This window comes from Astyanax mexicanus, chromosome 24 (genome assembly GCF_023375975.1).
Source record: "Astyanax mexicanus isolate ESR-SI-001 chromosome 24, AstMex3_surface, whole genome shotgun sequence".
Taxonomy (NCBI): Eukaryota; Metazoa; Chordata; class Actinopteri; order Characiformes; family Acestrorhamphidae; genus Astyanax; species Astyanax mexicanus.
In genome coordinates, this window is record NC_064431.1 from 10,500,219 (window position 1) to 10,520,293 (window position 20,075).

Here is a 20,075-nt window from a genome sequence, read left to right on the forward strand (position 1 = left end):
CTAATATTTGATAACAGATGAATGTGTTTGTTCTGGTTAGAGTGGATATTTCCTGTAATTTAATATGATATGTGCATTACGATGTGCTAACATACAGCAGCTGGTCTTTTTCCAAGACAAATGAATTATTTTTAGGGACAGAATGTTGTGCCTGTAAATAATGATAATGACAAACCATTGTAGTGACAACCATTATGTACTTTCAAATTTGTAGTTTCAATCTATATACATTTTTCTGCAGCCAAATAATTTTTTAATGCTCATAATATTAGTTTAAGTATCTTGCAGATAATTGTCTTACTAATATTTCATATAAGTTATTATTTATGATATTTAATATATTTATTGTATTCCAGAAGACTGGAATCTTTAGGCTATTGCATTTAAATATACACATTTTTATTTATGTTAATGAATCTGTTATTTGCTACAACATTAATTTGATTTCTCTTAGACAGAAAATATGTAATTAATTCAGATAAACTGTGCAGATAATGCATGGATTTAATGCAAATTATTATCATCAGTCTGAAAATGCCATTTACTTTTGAACAGTCGTGTATGTATGCTGTATATATGTCACAGTAATAAATGTATGGAAATCGTCCATGATGCCCATATTGTTTATCAGTTCCTACAGGACAACAATTGACTACAGATAAATAAATATATATACCAATATTTCTTCTCCAAAGACATGACCAATGACAACAATGCATTAAAGGAAGCTCTGTGTCTTTTTTCTTTACCACCATCACTTCTGGAAGCAAGAAAAAAGCAAAGTCACAATAAGTAAATATATGTCATATCACAATTACACTAAATATGTAATCTGGTTATACTATAGAGCTCTCTGAAAGCAAAAATACATTTCTATTTAAAACACATCAACCTAACTCGTTCTGAAACATTATCTTTGGCAGGGAAAACAGTCACAATTTTAAAGTGCAGTATTTGACACAGCTACTTTGACACAGGCTTTGAGCTCTAAAGTAATTATCTCGACACTTTTCACGTTCACTCGATTAATTTTTGGATCACTTGAAGAAAAGACTGTACCGACATACCAAATGGCTTTTATTCTAAATTGTAATGGACGTAGAATTTCAGACGACAACCAAAGCTGCTAATTTGTTCTAATTTGGCAGAATAAAACAGTAGCATAGCTATTATTTTTTTAATAGTTTAATTTTGACTATTATTTATTTTGTTAATGTTTTGATGTTTTACTAAAGATTTCAAATTGTAATACTGACAATCTCTTTAGATGGGAGGAGTTTTGAAAAAAATCTGTGATAAGAATAATCAGCCACTCTTCACTCTTCGCTCTCTTCATCCTCCCCTTTGGTGCCTTTGCTCCAGCGCTGGAAGCAGTGGACGGTGGAGGCCAGGAAGAAGCTGGCCATGATGGCGGCTACAGATACAGAGATGCCAGAGAAAATGATGATCAGAAAGTCAGTGAGAGTCAGTGTGACCTGGCACTCCCGAAAACTGTCCTGGGAGAGCTGACTGAGAGGCACCCGGCGGCCGTCTGTCGGTAAGGAGCACTCCATACTCTCTATACCTGTAGGACAACAACACACATCAGTGAAGTATAGTATAGTTTAATATAATAAAGTATATTATCCAATCAGCATACAGTTAACAATTACTTTTTTTTATATTTCTCAAGGTGCCTCAAAGTATTATATTTCCCACATTGTAAAGGGAGCCCAGGAGCATCGCAAATTCTGTCCATGCCTAAGTACAGTGGTGTGAAAAAGTATTTGCCCCCTACAGATTTCTTTTGTTTTTGCTTTTTTGTCATACTGATTTTTTTTTTTTGGATTATCAAACAAACTTTAGTATCAGACAAAGATAACCTGAGGAAATATAAAAAGCACTTTTTAAATAATAATTTTATTTATTTAATTTTTGTTGGCCCCTAAACCTTGGTTTTGACACTTTTGGCAGCAACAGCGGCAATCAAGCTTTACTGATAACTGAAAATGAGTCTCTGCAGAATTGTTTTAATTCAGAAACATCAGCGGGTTTTTGAGAAAGAACGGCCTGTTTAAGATCATGTCACAATATCTTTATTTAGACTTTGAGTAAACCACTCCAAAACCTTCATTTAGTTATTTTTTTAAGTCATTCAGAGGTTGACTTGTTTGTGACCTCAAGGTCAGGTGTACTTGGGCTCTGCAGCAGGATAATGATCCAAAGCACACAAACAAATGGCCAGACATTCTTCTTCAGGCAGAATATCTGGTTCCATTTTTTACAGCAAGTTGTTCAGGCCCTGAAGCAGCAAAGCAGCCCCAGACCATCACACTACCACCACCATGTTTTGTGTTCAAAATAATGTTCTTTTTCTGAAATGATGTGTAACTGGACACGTACCTTCCAAAAAGTTCCACTTTAGTCACATCAGTCTAAAGAATATTTACCCAAAGTTCTGAAGATCATCAAGATGTTGGTAAAGTTGGTTGTGGTTGACGGGTGGTCGTGTTGTTTTAAATGTGAGTTGGTAAATATGAGATGGGTGGTCGTGTTGTGTTTGATGTTAGTTGGTAAATGTGAGACGGGTGGTCGTGTTGTTTTTGATGTTAGTTGGTAAATGTGAGACGGGTGGTCGTGTTGTTTTTGATGTTAGTTGGTAAATGTGAGACGGGTGGTCGTGTTGTTTTTGATGTTAGTTGGTAAATGTGAGACGGGTGGTCGTGTTGTTTTTGATGTTAGTTGGTAAATGTGAGACGGGTGGTCGTGTTGTTTTTGATGTTAGTTGGTAAATGTGAGACGGGTGGTTGTGTTGTTTTAAATGTGAGTTGGTAAATGTGAGACGGGTGGTCGTGTTGTTTTAAATATGATTTGGTAAATGTGAGACGGGTGGTCGTGCTGTTTTTGATGTTAGTTGGTAAATGTGAGACGGGTGGTCGTGTTGTTTTTGATGTTAGTTGGTAAATGTGAGACGGGTGGTCGTGTTGTTTTAAATATGAGTTGTAAATGTGAGACGGGTGGTCGTGTTGTTTTAAATATGAGTTGGTAAATGTGAGACGGGTGGTTGTGTTGTTTTTGATTTTAGTTGGTAAATGTGAGACGGGTGGTCGTGTTGTTTTTGATGTTAGTTGGTAAATGTGAGACGGGTGGTCGTGTTGTTTTTGATGTTAGTTGGTAATTGTGAGACGGGTGGTTGTGTTGTTTTTGATGTTAGTTGGTAAATGTGAGACAGGTGGTCGTGTTGTTTTTGACGTTAGCTGGTAAATGTGAGACGGGTGGTCGTGTTGTTTTTGATGTTAGTTGGTAAATGTGAGACGGGTGGTCGTGTTGTTTTAAATATGAGTTGGTAAATGTGAGACGGGTGGTCGTGTTGTTTTAAATATGAGTTGGTAAATGTGAGACGGGTGGTTGTGTTGTTTTTGATGTTAGTTGGTAAATGTGAGACGGGTGGTCGTGTTGTTTTTGATGTTAGTTGGTAAATGTGAGACGGGTGGTCGTGTTGTTTTTGATGTTAGTTGGTAAATGTGAGACGGGTGGTCGTGTTGTTTTTGATGTTAGTTGGTAAATGTGAGACAGGTGGTCGTGTTGTTTTTGATGTTAGTTGGTAAATGTGAGACGGGTGGTCGTGTTGTTTTTGATGTTAGTTGGTAAATGTGAGACGGGTGGTCGTGTTGTTTTTGATGTTAGTTGGTAAATGTGAGACGGGTGGTCGTGTTGTTTTTGATGTTAGTTGGTAAATGTGAGACGGGAGGTCGTGTTGTTTTTGATGTTAGTTGGTAAATGTGAGACGGGTGGTCGTGTTGTTTTTGATGTTAGTTGGTAAATGTGAGACGGGTGGTCGTGTTGTTTTTGATGTTAGTTGGTAAATGTGAGACGGGTGGTCGTGTTGTTTTTGAAGTTAGTTGGTAAATGTGAGACGGGTGGTCGTGTTGTTTTTGATGTTAGTTGGTAAATGTGAGACGGGTGGTCGTGTTGTTTTTGACGTTAGTTGGTAAATGTGAGACGGGTGGTCGTGTTGTTTTTGATGTTAGTTGGTAAATGTGAGACGGGTGGTCGTGTTGTTTTTTATGTTAGTTGGTAAATGTGAGACGGGTGGTCGTGTTGTTTTTGATGTTAGTTGGTAAATATAAGACGGGTGGTCGTGTTGTTTTTGATGTTAGTTGGTAAATGTGAGACGGGTGGTTGTGTTGTTTTTGATTTTAGTTGGTAAATGTGAGACGGGTGGTCGTGTTGTTTTTGATGTTAGTTGGTAAATGTGAGACGGGTGGTCATGTTGTTTTTGATGTTAGTTGGTAAATGTGAGACGGGTGGTCGTGTTGTTTTTGATGTTAGTTGGTAAATGTGAGACAGGTGGTTGTGTTGTTTTTGATGTTAGTTGGTAAATGTGAGACGGGTGGTCGTGTTGTTTTTGATGTTAGTTGGTAAATGTGAGATGGGTGGTCGTGTTGTTTTTGATGTTCGTTGGTAAATGTGAGACGGGTGGTCGTGTTGTTTTTGATGTTAGGTGGTAAATGTGAGACGGGTGGTCGTGTTGTTTTTGATGTTAGTTGGTAAATGTGAGACGGGTGGTCGTGTTGTTTTTGATGTTAGGTGGTAAATGTGAGACGGGTGGTCGTGTTGTTTTTGATGTTAGTTGGTAAATGTGAGACGGGTGGTCGTGTTGTTTTTTATGTTAGTTGGTAAATGTGAGACGGGTGGTCGTGTTGTTTTAAATATGAGTTGGTAAATGTGAGACGGGTGGTCATGTTGTTTTTGATGTTAGTTGGTAAATGTGAGACGGGTGGTCGTGTTGTTTTTGATGTTAGTTGGTAAATATAAGACGGGTGGTCGTGTTGTTTTTGATGTTAGTTGGTAAATGTGAGACGGGTGGTTGTGTTGTTTTTGATTTTAGTTGGTAAATGTGAGACGGGTGGTCGTGTTGTTTTTGATGTTAGTTGGTAAATGTGAGACGGGTGGTCATGTTGTTTTTGATGTTAGTTGGTAAATGTGAGACGGGTGGTCGTGTTGTTTTTGATGTTAGTTGGTAAATGTGAGACAGGTGGTTGTGTTGTTTTTGATGTTAGTTGGTAAATGTGAGACGGGTGATCGTGTTGTTTTTGATGTTAGTTGGTAAATGTGAGATGGGTGGTCGTGTTGTTTTTGATGTTCGTTGGTAAATGTGAGACGGGTGGTCGTGTTGTTTTTGATGTTAGGTGGTAAATGTGAGACGGGTGGTCGTGTTGTTTTTGATGTTAGTTGGTAAATGTGAGACGGGTGGTCGTGTTGTTTTTGATGTTAGGTGGTAAATGTGAGACGGGTGGTCGTGTTGTTTTTGATGTTAGTTGGTAAATGTGAGACGGGTGGTCGTGTTGTTTTTTATGTTAGTTGGTAAATGTGAGACGGGTGGTCGTGTTGTTTTAAATATGAGTTGGTAAATGTGAGACGGGTGGTCGTGTTGTTTTTGATGTTAGTTGGTAAATGTGAGACAGGTGGTCGTGTTGTTTTTTATGTTAGTTGGTAAATGTGAGACGGGTGGTCGTGTTGTTTTTGATGTTAGTTGGTAAATGTGAGATGGGTGGTCGTGTTGTTTTTGATGTTCGTTGGTAAATGTGAGACGGGTGGTCGTGTTGTTTTTGATGTTAGGTGGTAAATGTGAGACGGGTGGTCATGTTGTTTTTGATGTTAGTTGGTAAATGTGAGACGGGTGGTCATGTTGTTTTTGACGTTAGTTGGTAAATGTGAGACGGGTGGTCGTGTTGTTTTAGATGTTAGGTGGTAAATGTGAGACGGGTGGTCGTGTTGTTTTTGATGTTAGTTGGTAAATGTGAGACGGGTGGTCGTGTTGTTTTTGATGTTAGTTGGTAAATGTGAGACGGGTGGTCGTGCTGTTTTAAATATGAGTTGGTAAATGTGAGACGGGTGGTCGTGTTGTTTTAAATATGAGTTGGTAAATGTGAGACGGGTGGTTGTGTTGTTTTTGATGTTAGTTGGTAAATGTGAGATGGGTGGTCGTGTTGTTTTAGATGTTAGTTGGTAAATGTGAGACAGGTGGTCGTGTTGTTTTTGATGTTAGTTGGTAAATGTGAGACGGGTGGTCGTGTTGTTTTTGATGTTAGTTGGTAAATGTGAGACGGGTGGTCGTGTTGTTTTTGATGTTAGTTGGTAAATGTGAGACGGGTGGTCGTGTTGTTTTTGATGTTAGTTGGTAAATGTGAGACGGGAGGTTGTGTTGTTTTTGATGTTAGTTGGTAAATGTGAGACGGGTGGTCGTGTTGTTTTTGATGTTAGTTGGTAAATGTGAGACGGGTGGTCGTGTTGTTTTTGATGTTAGTTGGTAAATGTGAGACGGGTGGTCGTGTTGTTTTTGAAGTTAGTTGGTAAATGTGAGACGGGTGGTCGTGTTGTTTTTGATGTTAGTTGGTAAATGTGAGACGGGTGGTCGTGTTGTTTTTGACGTTAGTTGGTAAATGTGAGACGGGTGGTCGTGTTGTTTTTGATGTTAGTTGGTTAATGTGAGACGGGTGGTCGTGTTGTTTTTGATGTTAGTTGGTAAATATAAGACGGGTGGTTGTGTTGTTTTAAATATGAGTTGGTAAATGTGAGATGGGTGGTTGTGTTGTTTTTGATGTTAGTTGGTAAATGTGAGACGGGTGGTCGTGTTGTTTTTGATGTTAGTTGGTAAATGTGAGACGGGTGGTCGTGTTGTTTTTGACGTTAGTTGGTAAATGTGAGACGGGTGGTCGTGTTGTTTTTTATGTTAGTTGGTAAATGTGAGACGGGTGGTCGTGTTGTTTTTGATGTTAGTTGGTAAATATAAGACGGGTGGTTGTGTTGTTTTAAATATGAGTTGGTAAATGTGAGATGGGTGGTTGTGTTGTTTTTGATGTTAGTTGGTAAATGTGAGACGGGTGGTCGTGTTGTTTTAGATGTTAGTTGGTAAATGTGAGACAGGTGGTTGTGTTGTTTTAGATGTTAGTTGGTAAATGTGAGACGGGTGGTTGTGTTGTTTTTGATGTTAGTTGGTAAATGTGAGACGGGTGGTAGTGTTGTTTTTGATTTTAGTTGGTAAATGTGAGACGGGTGGTCGTGTTGTTTTTTATGTTAGTTGGTAAATGTGAGACGGGTGGTCGTGTTGTTTTAAATATGAGTTGGTAAATGTGAGACGGGTGGTCGTGTTGTTTTTGATGTTAGTTGGTAAATGTGAGACGGGTGGTAGTGTTGTTTTTGATGTTAGGTGGTAAATGTGAGACGGGTGGTCGTGTTGTTTTTGATGTTAGTTGGTAAATGTGAGATGGGTGGTCGTGTTGTTTTTGATGTTAGTTGGTAAATGTGAGACGGGTGGTCGTGTTGTTTTTTATGTTAGTTGGTAAATGTGAGACGGGTGGTCGTGTTGTTTTAAATATGAGTTGGTAAATGTGAGACGGGTGGTCGTGTTGTTTTTGATGTTAGTTGGTAAATGTGAGACGGGTGGTCGTGTTGTTTTTTATGTTAGTTGGTAAATGTGAGACGGGTGGTCGTGTTGTTTTTGATGTTAGTTGGTAAATGTGAGATGGGTGGTCGTGTTGTTTTTGATGTTCGTTGGTAAATGTGAGACGGGTGGTCGTGTTGTTTTTGATGTTAGGTGGTAAATGTGAGACGGGTGGTCATGTTGTTTTTGATGTTAGTTGGTAAATGTGAGACGGGTGGTCGTGTTGTTTTTGACGTTAGTTGGTAAATGTGAGACGGGTGGTCGTGTTGTTTTAGATGTTAGGTGGTAAATGTGAGACGGGTGGTCGTGTTGTTTTTGATGTTAGTTGGTAAATGTGAGACGGGTGGTCGTGTTGTTTTTGATGTTAGTTGGTAAATGTGAGACGGGTGGTCGTGCTGTTTTAAATATGAGTTGGTAAATGTGAGACGGGTGGTCGTGTTGTTTTAAATATGAGTTGGTAAATGTGAGACGGGTGGTTGTGTTGTTTTTGATGTTAGTTGGTAAATGTGAGATGGGTGGTCGTGTTGTTTTAGATGTTAGTTGGTAAATGTGAGACAGGTGGTCGTGTTGTTTTTGATGTTAGTTGGTAAATGTGAGACGGGTGGTCGTGTTGTTTTTGATGTTAGTTGGTAAATGTGAGACGGGTGGTCGTGTTGTTTTTGATGTTAGTTGGTAAATGTGAGACGGGTGGTCGTGTTGTTTTTGATGTTAGTTGGTAAATGTGAGACGGGAGGTCGTGTTGTTTTTGATGTTAGTTGGTAAATGTGAGACGGGTGGTCGTGTTGTTTTTGATGTTAGTTGGTAAATGTGAGACGGGTGGTCGTGTTGTTTTTGATGTTAGTTGGTAAATGTGAGACGGGTGGTCGTGTTGTTTTTGAAGTTAGTTGGTAAATGTGAGACGGGTGGTCGTGTTGTTTTTGATGTTAGTTGGTAAATGTGAGACGGGTGGTCGTGTTGTTTTTGACGTTAGTTGGTAAATGTGAGACGGGTGGTCGTGTTGTTTTTGATGTTAGTTGGTTAATGTGAGACGGGTGGTCGTGTTGTTTTTGATGTTAGTTGGTAAATATAAGACGGGTGGTTGTGTTGTTTTAAATATGAGTTGGTAAATGTGAGATGGGTGGTTGTGTTGTTTTTGATGTTAGTTGGTAAATGTGAGACGGGTGGTCGTGTTGTTTTTGATGTTAGTTGGTAAATGTGAGACGGGTGGTCGTGTTGTTTTTGACGTTAGTTGGTAAATGTGAGACGGGTGGTCGTGTTGTTTTTTATGTTAGTTGGTAAATGTGAGACGGGTGGTCGTGTTGTTTTTGATGTTAGTTGGTAAATATAAGACGGGTGGTTGTGTTGTTTTAAATATGAGTTGGTAAATGTGAGATGGGTGGTTGTGTTGTTTTTGATGTTAGTTGGTAAATGTGAGACGGGTGGTCGTGTTGTTTTAGATGTTAGTTGGTAAATGTGAGACAGGTGGTTGTGTTGTTTTAGATGTTAGTTGGTAAATGTGAGACGGGTGGTTGTGTTGTTTTTGATGTTAGTTGGTAAATGTGAGACGGGTGGTAGTGTTGTTTTTGATTTTAGTTGGTAAATGTGAGACGGGTGGTCGTGTTGTTTTTTATGTTAGTTGGTAAATGTGAGACGGGTGGTCGTGTTGTTTTAAATATGAGTTGGTAAATGTGAGACGGGTGGTCGTGTTGTTTTTGATGTTATTTGGTAAATGTGAGACGGGTGGTAGTGTTGTTTTTGATGTTAGGTGGTAAATGTGAGACGGGTGGTCGTGTTGTTTTTGATGTTAGTTGGTAAATGTGAGACGGGTGGTCGTGTTGTTTTTGATGTTAGTTGGTAAATGTGAGATGGGTGGTCGTGTTGTTTTTGATGTTCGTTGGTAAATGTGAGACGGGTGGTCGTGTTGTTTTTGATGTTAGGTGGTAAATGTGAGACGGGTGGTCATGTTGTTTTTGATGTTAGTTGGTAAATGTGAGACGGGTGGTCGTGTTGTTTTTGACGTTAGTTGGTAAATGTGAGACGGGTGGTCGTGTTGTTTTAGATGTTAGGTGGTAAATGTGAGACGGGTGGTCGTGTTGTTTTTGATGTTAGTTGGTAAATGTGAGACGGGTGGTCGTGTTGTTTTTGATGTTAGTTGGTAAATGTGAGACGGGTGGTCGTGCTGTTTTAAATATGAGTTGGTAAATGTGAGACGGGTGGTCGTGTTGTTTTAAATATGAGTTGGTAAATGTGAGACGGGTGGTTGTGTTGTTTTTGATGTTAGTTGGTAAATGTGAGATGGGTGGTCGTGTTGTTTTAGATGTTAGTTGGTAAATATAAGACGGGTGGTTGTGTTGTTTTAAATATGAGTTGGTAAATGTGAGATGGGTGGTTGTGTTGTTTTTGATGTTAGTTGGTAAATGTGAGACGGGTGGTCGTGTTGTTTTTGATGTTAGTTGGTAAATGTGAGACGGGTGGTCGTGTTGTTTTTGACGTTAGTTGGTAAATGTGAGACGGGTGGTCGTGTTGTTTTTTATGTTAGTTGGTAAATGTGAGACGGGTGGTCGTGTTGTTTTTGATGTTAGTTGGTAAATATAAGACGGGTGGTTGTGTTGTTTTAAATATGAGTTGGTAAATGTGATATGGGTGGTTGTGTTGTTTTTGATGTTAGTTGGTAAATGTGAGACGGGTGGTCGTGTTGTTTTAGATGTTAGTTGGTAAATGTGAGACAGGTGGTTGTGTTGTTTTAGATGTTAGTTGGTAAATGTGAGACGGGTGGTTGTGTTGTTTTTGATGTTAGTTGGTAAATGTGAGACGGGTGGTAGTGTGGTTTTTGATTTTAGTTGGTAAATGTGAGACGGGTGGTCGTGTTGTTTTTTATGTTAGTTGGTAAATGTGAGACGGGTGGTCGTGTTGTTTTAAATATGAGTTGGTAAATGTGAGACGGGTGGTCGTGTTGTTTTTGATGTTAGTTGGTAAATGTGAGACGGGTGGTAGTGTTGTTTTTGATGTTAGGTGGTAAATGTGAGACGGGTGGTCGTGTTGTTTTTGATGTTAGTTGGTAAATGTGAGACGGGTGGTCGTGTTGTTTTTGATGTTAGTTGGTAAATGTGAGATGGGTGGTCGTGTTGTTTTTGATGTTCGTTGGTAAATGTGAGACGGGTGGTCGTGTTTTTTTTGATGTTAGGTGGTAAATGTGAGACGGGTGGTCATGTTGTTTTTGATGTTAGTTGGTAAATGTGAGACGGGTGGTCGTGTTGTTTTTGACGTTAGTTGGTAAATGTGAGACGGGTGGTCGTGTTGTTTTAGATGTTAGGTGGTAAATGTGAGACGGGTGGTCGTGTTGTTTTTGATGTTAGTTGGTAAATGTGAGACGGGTGGTCGTGTTGTTTTTGATGTTAGTTGGTAAATGTGAGACGGGTGGTCGTGCTGTTTTAAATATGAGTTGGTAAATGTGAGACGGGTGGTCGTGTTGTTTTAAATATGAGTTGGTAAATGTGAGACGGGTGGTTGTGTTGTTTTTGATGTTAGTTGGTAAATGTGAGATGGGTGGTCGTGTTGTTTTAGATGTTAGTTGGTAAATGTGAGACAGGTGGTCGTGTTGTTTTTGATGTTAGTTGGTAAATGTGAGACGGGTGGTCGTGTTGTTTTTGATGTTAGTTGGTAAATGTGAGACGGGTGGTCGTGTTGTTTTTGATGTTAGTTGGTAAATGTGAGACGGGTGGTCGTGTTGTTTTTGATGTTAGTTGGTAAATGTGAGACGGGAGGTCGTGTTGTTTTTGATGTTAGTTGGTAAATGTGAGACGGGTGGTCGTGTTGTTTTTGATGTTAGTTGGTAAATGTGAGACGGGTGGTCGTGTTGTTTTTGATGTTAGTTGGTAAATGTGAGACGGGTGGTCGTGTTGTTTTTGAAGTTAGTTGGTAAATGTGAGACGGGTGGTCGTGTTGTTTTTGATGTTAGTTGGTAAATGTGAGACGGGTGGTCGTGTTGTTTTTGATGTTAGTTGGTAAATGTGAGACGGGTGGTCGTGTTGTTTTTGATGTTAGTTGGTAAATGTGAGATGGGTGGTCGTGTTGTTTTTGATGTTCGTTGGTAAATGTGAGACGGGTGGTCGTGTTGTTTTTGATGTTAGGTGGTAAATGTGAGACGGGTGGTCATGTTGTTTTTGATGTTAGTTGGTAAATGTGAGACGGGTGGTCGTGTTGTTTTTGACGTTAGTTGGTAAATGTGAGACGGGTGGTCGTGTTGTTTTAGATGTTAGGTGGTAAATGTGAGACGGGTGGTCGTGTTGTTTTTGATGTTAGTTGGTAAATGTGAGACGGGTGGTCGTGTTGTTTTTGATGTTAGTTGGTAAATGTGAGACGGGTGGTCGTGTTGTTTTTGATGTTAGTTGGTAAATGTGAGACGGGTGGTCGTGTTGTTTTTGATGTTAGTTGGTAAATGTGAGACGGGTGGTCGTGTTGTTTTTGATGTTAGTTGGTAAATGTGAGACGGGTGGTCGTGTTGTTTTTGATGTTAGTTGGTAAATGTGAGACGGGAGGTTGTGTTGTTTTTGATGTTAGTTGGTAAATGTGAGACGGGTGGTCGTGTTGTTTTTGATGTTAGTTGGTAAATGTGAGACGGGTGGTCGTGTTGTTTTTGATGTTAGTTGGTAAATGTGAGACGGGAGGTTGTGTTGTTTTTGATGTTAGTTGGTAAATGTGAGACGGGTGGTCGTGTTGTTTTTGATGTTAGTTGGTAAATGTGAGACGGGTGGTCGTGTTGTTTTTGATGTTAGTTGGTAAATGTGAGACGGGTGGTCGTGTTGTTTTTGAAGTTAGTTGGTAAATGTGAGACGGGTGGTCGTGTTGTTTTTGATGTTAGTTGGTAAATGTGAGACGGGTGGTCGTGTTGTTTTTGATGTTAGTTGGTAAATGTGAGACGGGTGGTCGTGTTGTTTTTGATGTTAGTTGGTAAATGTTAGACGGGAGGTCGTGTTGTTTTTGATGTTAGTTGGTAAATGTGAGACGGGTGGTCGTGTTGTTTTTGATGTTAGTTGGTAAATGTTAGACGGGTGGTCGTGTTGTTTTTGATGTTAGTTGGTAAATGTGAGACGGGTGGTCGTGTTGTTTTTGATGTTAGTTGGTAAATGTGAGACGGGTGGTCGTGTTGTTTTTGATGTTAGTTGGTAAATGTGAGACGGGTGGTCGTGTTGTTTTTGAAGTTAGTTGGTAAATGTGAGACGGGTGGTCGTGTTGTTTTTGACGTTAGTTGGTAAATGTGAGACGGGTGGTCGTGTTGTTTTTGATGTTAGTTGGTAAATGTGAGACGGGTGGTCGTGTTGTTTTTGATGTTAGTTGGTAAATATAAGACGGGTGGTTGTGTTGTTTTAAATATGAGTTGGTAAATGTGAGATGGGTGGTTGTGTTGTTTTTGATGTTAGTTGGTAAATGTGAGACGGGTGGTCGTGTTGTTTTTGATGTTAGTTGGTAAATGTGAGACGGGTGGTCGTGTTGTTTTTGACGTTAGTTGGTAAATGTGAGACGGGTGGTCGTGTTGTTTTTTATGTTAGTTGGTAAATGTGAGACGGGTGGTCGTGTTGTTTTTGATGTTAGTTGGTAAATATAAGACGGGTGGTTGTGTTGTTTTAAATATGAGTTGGTAAATGTGAGATGGGTGGTTGTGTTGTTTTTGATGTTAGTTGGTAAATGTGAGACGGGTGGTCATGTTGTTTTAGATGTTAGTTGGTAAATGTGAGACAGGTGGTTGTGTTGTTTTAGATGTTAGTTGGTAAATGTGAGACGGGTGGTTGTGTTGTTTTTGATGTTAGTTGGTAAATGTGAGACGGGTGGTTGTGTTGTTTTTGATTTTAGTTGGTAAATGTGAGACGGGTGGTCGTGTTGTTTTTGATGTTAGTTGGTAAATGTGAGACGGGTGGTCATGTTGTTTTTGGTGTTAGTTGGTAAATGTGAGACGGGTGGTCGTGTTGTTTTTGATGTTAGTTGGTAAATGTGAGACAGGTGGTTGTGTTGTTTTTGATGTTAGTTGGTAAATGTGAGACGGGTGGTCGTGTTGTTTTTGATGTTAGTTGGTAAATGTGAGATGGGTGGTCGTGTTGTTTTTGATGTTCGTTGGTAAATGTGAGACGGGTGGTCGTGTTGTTTTTGATGTTAGGTGGTAAATGTGAGACGGGTGGTCGTGTTTTTTTTTATGTTAGTTGGTAAATGTGAGACGGGTGGTCGTGTTGTTTTTGATGTTAGTTGGTAAATGTGAGACGGGTGGTCGTGTTGTTTTAAATATGAGTTGGTAAATGTGAGACGGGTGGTCGTGTTGTTTTAAATATGAGTTGGTAAATGTGAGACGGGTGGTTGTGTTGTTTTTGATGTTAGTTGGTAAATGTGAGATGGGTGGTCGTGTTGTTTTAGATGTTAGTTGGTAAATGTGAGACAGGTGGTCGTGTTGTTTTTGATGTTAGTTGGTAAATGTGAGACGGGTGGTCGTGTTGTTTTTGATGTTAGTTGGTAAATGTGAGACGGGTGGTCGTGTTGTTTTTGATGTTAGTTGGTAAATGTGAGACGGGTGGTCGTGTTGTTTTTGATGTTAGTTGGTAAATATAAGACGGGTGGTCGTGCTGTTTTTGATGTTAGTTGGTAAATGTGAGACGGGAGGTCGTGTTGTTTTTGATGTTAGTTGGTAAATGTGAGACGGGTGGTCGTGTTGTTTTTGATGTTAGTTGGTAAATGTGAGACGGGTGGTCGTGTTGTTTTTGATGTTAGTTGGTAAATGTGAGACGGGTGGTCGTGTTGTTTTTGATGTTAGTTGGTAAATGTGAGACGGGTGGTCGTGTTGTTTTTGATGTTAGTTGGTAAATGTGAGACGGGTGGTCGTGTTGTTTTTGATGTTAGTTGGTAAATGTGAGACGGGTGGTCGTGTTGTTTTTGATGTTAGATGGTAAATGTGAGACGGGTGGTCGTGTTGTGTTTGATGTTAGATGGTAAATGTGAGACGGGTGGTCGTGTTGTTTTTGATGTTAGTTGGTAAATGTGAGACGGGTGGTCGTGTTGTTTTTGATGTTAGATGGTAAATGTGAGACGGGTGGTCGTGTTGTGTTTGATGTTAGATGGTAAATGTGAGACGGGTGGTCGTGTTGTTTTTGATGTTAGTTGGTAAATGTGAGACGGGTGGTCGTGTTGTTTTTGATGTTAGTTGGTAAATGTGAGACGGGTGGTCGTGTTGTTTTTGATGTTAGTTGGTAAATGTGAGACGGGTGGTCGTGTTGTTTTTGATGTTAGTTTGTAAATGTGAGACGGGTGGTCGTGTTGTTTTTGATGTTAGTTTGTAAATGTGAGTCTCTTTCTTATTATTTCCTTTGTTTGGGTGATATATCTGTCAGAAGTGAAAATGGCAGGCTCATCATTTGCATTATTATAGAGGAGAAAAAGACAGTAGAATCCAGAAATAGCATCGTTCTTGCGCTTTGCTGGGGAAACACCTTGACAAGTCATTGTATAGAGCAAAAACATGATAAATCTGTCAGTCAGGAGGTACTCCTGAATTTTAATTAGCTGTAAAAACAAATTTGGTCACCATTTAGCTTCTAACTCAACTAACTAACTGAAAGCAAATGCTGGAAGCATGTTAATGAAGCTGTATCAAGGATTTGTTTTATAATACCGTGTTTAATGTAGATTAGCATCTTGTCAGCATAACTGCATAGTTCAAAAGTAACTACCGAATAACTAGTGGAACCAGAAAGTTGTGAGCTTATTTCTATTAGTGAAAGCAATGCCAACAATACTGAAAGTATTGCTAAAAATATATAAAAGTTATATATAATATATAAAGAAATTATTTTTTAAATATATTTTTCAGATACAATCATTGACTGAAAAATAAATCTCTCTGGATTGCTGCAAAAAATGCATGCAGTTATTTCTTAAACAGATATTAGGTGTGGTCTGATTATACACAGAACTGCACCCCCTTCTAGTACGTCTGGCAGCTAGCGTTTTATACTGGGCTGCTACTGAAGCCATATCGCCTTTAGCATTAATCCAGGGTCTCTCTGAGATCTAAAGTTTCTAAGTCGTTTTAATGATTTGGCTTTTAACTGGCTTTTTTCAGCAGGATAATGCTCATCCATACACAGCAAGGATGTATGCCTCCATGCCCAACTGTATCTCATCTTGTATCCTGGCTAAATGTGTCCAACAGGCTACTAGTATTATAATATTGTAATCACTCTAATATATCATCCTTACATTATTTTTTGCAGATGATTGTATTTTGTTACCATGTTCGACTTTCTGCTGCGGTACCTTCTTTTTAGAACAAATCAATCAACATACTGATTTTTTTTTTACTGGTATGTAAGATCTTAAACTCTGCATCCCTAAAATAATTTTTCCTCGAGGTTGACAGCTTAACCTTGTAATGACAGATCTTAGAACATCCTGCCTCGCTACAACCCTCACCAAAGTGTCGACAGCATTTATTTCGAACTTCATTTAGGACAAACAGTGTGTTCAGTGCAGCTGCTAGAATACGAAAAACTGATCTCAGGTTCACCTACACACAAACCCATGAATAAAACATTCTAGCAGACACAGATATTATTTCTGAGTGTCAGGGCGTGGTGCAGGGTAGACGAGGTGGCGGACGCAAATGCAAACAAACAGGGATTTATTAACAAAACAAATACAAAATACACAGGGACTAAACTGAAAACAGGACTGGGGAAACTCGGGAAAACATGGAACACTGACAGACGATAAACGTACAAGGATCGACCAGGACAAGTGACAGAGGAAAGCTATTTAACTAAACATGAAACACACTGGGAGTGGAAACACCTGGGGAAGGGGTGGAGCTACAAATGAGACATGAGGTAATGGAAAATCACAGGCAGAACACAGGGGCACGGGTCACGTGGGACAACACAGGCACGAGGACAGACAGGAAACAGGGCCAGGACCTTACACTGAGTGCATATTTTACATTTTGCTATAGAGATACAGTTGTTGGGGAGATAATATTGGTTGTATTTGTCATTAAAATGTCCTAAAGTATAATTTAACACAGTAACAATGCAGTTGTTTTCTTGTTAAAGCACTTATATTAAATAGCACATGGTACATGACATGACATTAAGTAAGGTATTCATTAAGAATGAACTCATCAGTAAGTAAATATGCGTTAAGCAGGAACAAATGAATGAATCACATATTAATAACTGCAAGGTTAAATTCTTCACCATTAACTAATGTGTATGAATGAATGAATGAATGAATGAAGGCTTTGTACACTACATGAATATACCAGTAATTAATATGTTAATTAATCCCTTCCTCATATTATTCTGTAAAACATCTGCCTTCTTAATGCACATGTTTTTTAGTTCCATCCTTTCATATTTTATAGAATGATAACATTTAAAATCATACATACAAAAATACACTTATATTTTTGAGTATACAACACAGACACATCCTGTCATGCTGGCACTTCTATTACTACAGTACATACATACCTGTAGATGACTTACCGCTGATTCCAAGAAGATTAGAAGTCTTTACTGATGATTCAGTGACAATTTATTGCTGACAATCTTGTAGACAACTTAAAGAAACAAAAATAAAAAATAAGCTAACATAAATCAGCTTAAAAGCTTGTGCCTCAACGAACAAAAATTTTAAATAAACTAACCAAAAAGCTCCTTCCCTTTAACAAACGGCCCTGGGGTGGGTTTCCCGAAAGCTTCATAATGCTAAGAACTTCGTTAACTCGTACTTAAGATTGATTGTTAATTAAAGAGTGTTTCCCAAACCTGTGCGTAACTAAAGTACTGCGTAAACTCGCTCACAGATTAACGAGTAACCTGACCCAGTCGTTATTCTTAACTTTCTACTTAAAAGGAACTCTGCATGCCGTTCACCACCTTAAACACCAGGGACCGCCAATTTTGAGGGGAAAAAAATATTATTTCTGTGGTTGAATCAGTATTATATTATATTATATTATATTATATTATATTATATTATATTATATTATATTATATTATATTATATTACGAATAAATCATTACATCCAGGTAGAGCTCTTGACATTAATGCTACAATGAATGCAATCAATGAATTCCTGCAGATGATGTTCATAGTCCAAGTCTGTGCATTCTGTAACCAGGCTGTTACTGTGCCATACACGCACCTTTACAACACAATATATTTCCATGCTATTGGGAAAATCCCTGTTTGCTAGTATTGACCCACGCCCTTCACTGGGCAGAGAAGAAGAAAAGAGGGGGAGCGAACTCAGAGTTCGGGTGGAGTTCGGGGCAGCTTCGCTGTAAAGCGTGAAGCCGAAGCCCCCCCTCTCATGAAGAGAAACATGAGAAGAGAATGTAATTAAAAAAGGAGGAAGATGGGGAGGAGGTGGGTGCGAGGTTTGTTCAATGAGCAGGTAAAGAGGAAGTGACGGTTTAAATAGGGAAGGAAGTGGGAGGAGTGAGGGCGTGGTTCACTCCCAAAATTTAGTTATGATACATAACTCCACTTTGCTAGTATTGACCCACGCCCTTCACTGGGCAGAGAAGAAGAAAAGAGGGGGAGCGAACTCAGAGTATTGGGGTGGAGTTCGGGGCAGCTTCGCTGTAAAGCGTGAAGATGATGCCCAAGGCGAAGATGAAGATGATGAAGACGTAGGCGAGAAGACCGCGGCAATGATGATGGCGATGACAGGCAGAGATGGTGGCAATGATGACGATAGCCATGACAACTGTGGCAGAGACGATGAAGGTGATGTAGGCAGAGATGGCAGCGATGATGACTATGGTGGCGAAGATGGCCATAGCGAGGGCAAGATGATGCCCATGGCGATGAAGGCGAAGAATATGATGATGAAGACATAGACGAGAAGATCGCGGCGATGATGGCGGTGATGTAGGCAGAGATTGCAGCAACGATAAGAATGAAGATGGCTACTACGGGCAAAGACGGATGACGATGACGATGAAGACTGCCACGAAGATGACGACTAAGGTGGTGATGATGAAGATGATGCAGGCAGAGACGGTGGCGATGACTGCGATGGTGATGATGGCCATGATGATGACGGCAGGGATGATGAAGGCAATGGTTATAGTGATGAAGGCAGAGATAGTGGCATGATGACAAAGGGGATGAAGGTGATGGAGGGTGTAATAGTGATGACTACTGCGATGGTGATGACGGAGGTGAGGATGGTGAGGGTGCCACGGATCGTGTTGATGACAATGGCACAATAAAATAGACAGAGCAGCGATGGTGGCAAAGATTACGAAGGTGAAGATGCTGATGGCAAATACGAATATGAGAGCAAGATAATTATAATGATGGTGAAGATGATTCTGATTGCGTTGAGGATGAATATGATGGAAGCAGGGAGCATATGCGACCCACGCACTCTGTCTCGCTCAAAGGATGGACACCAGGTTGGATAATTGGTCTTCAATCCGAAACGAGGTCAGCATTCACATGAACGTCAGTGCCGGGCCTTCAGCAAGCCGGCCCAGGGCAGGGATATCACAGGCAGCTGGGGAGGTCTCCCGGTATGCACTCTTCGACACTAAAACTAGCAGCATGTGACCAGCAGGCGGCTCCGAAGTCATCTTTCCTGATATGCACTCTTCGAAACTGAAACTAGCAGCATGTGACCAGCAGGTGGCGCCGAAGTCATCTTCACATCAACACTCGCTCAGAGGAGGCGCGGCCACGCTTGAGTACCGCCCAGTGAGGCAGAAGGGAGGCGGAGCCACAGCAGGCTGATGGGGAAGGGTAATGCTGCAAGCCAGAGCACCAGTGGGTGTGGCTAAAGGGCGGAGCATGTGTCAATCATGTTCAACTGCAGCTAATCTGGAACTACACTTTTGTTGTCAATCACTTTTTATTAAGCCAATCCGCAGACAGACCAAGATGTCCAAAATTTTACTGCAGCCAATCACCTTAACAGATCTGTCAAAAGAAGGCAGAAACAGCGGTGCTACTGGTTAAATGGAGCGCGACTTAAACGTCTGAACAGCGGTGAAGCTGAATCTGTATGTGTTTTACAAAATACTATATTAATAGTCTAAACACATTTATGTGCTATTGTAGTTAGTCCTGCCTATACGCTGCTCTTAAACAAAAGTGACTGAATAAAAAGGAAAGGAAAGCCCTGACATTAGATATTTTATCAAAGATTAAAATCCTTTCTTTTTTTTTTGCGGTAATTGCATTAAATCGTGTACGTATGTATTTAAAAATATATATAGGGCAGCGGTGACGGCGTGGGCGTCGGTAGAGGCAGAGAGAGAAAAAGAAGACGCAGAGAGAGAGAGAGAGAGAGAGAGGGGCGCTGAACTCATTTGCAGGAATTTAACTGAACTATGGATATTGAAGGCACACCTGCACTCACTCAGGAGAGAGAGAGCAGGCGTGGCCACACTTGAGTACCGCACAGTGAGGCTGCAGGGAGGTGGAGCCATAGCCAGCCAGCAGGTCGGGCGGAAAAATGCAGGTTGGAAGGGGAAACAAGAGCGGGCCGCGGGAACGGCGCGGGCGCCCGCAGCGGCAGAGAGAGAAAGAAGGGTGCTGAACTCATTTGCAGGAAAGTCGTGGATATGGAAGGCACGCCTACACTCACTCAGGAGAGAGAGAGGAGGCGTGGCCATGATCGAAG

General features: G+C 40.3%; 1 protein-coding gene across 1 annotated transcript in view; it reads right to left on the reverse strand.

Moving 5' to 3' along the window:
* Positions 1–521: 521 nt before the first annotated feature.
* Positions 522–20,075, reverse strand: part of lrrc38b (leucine rich repeat containing 38b) — a 66,343-nt gene continuing 46,789 nt past the window's right edge. Inside the window, exon 2 of the mRNA XM_007240547.3 lies at positions 522–1,564. Within this exon, the coding sequence (XP_007240609.2) occupies positions 1,317–1,564 (248 nt within the window). The 3' untranslated portion in view covers positions 522–1,316. The remainder of the gene's footprint in view (positions 1,565–20,075) is intronic.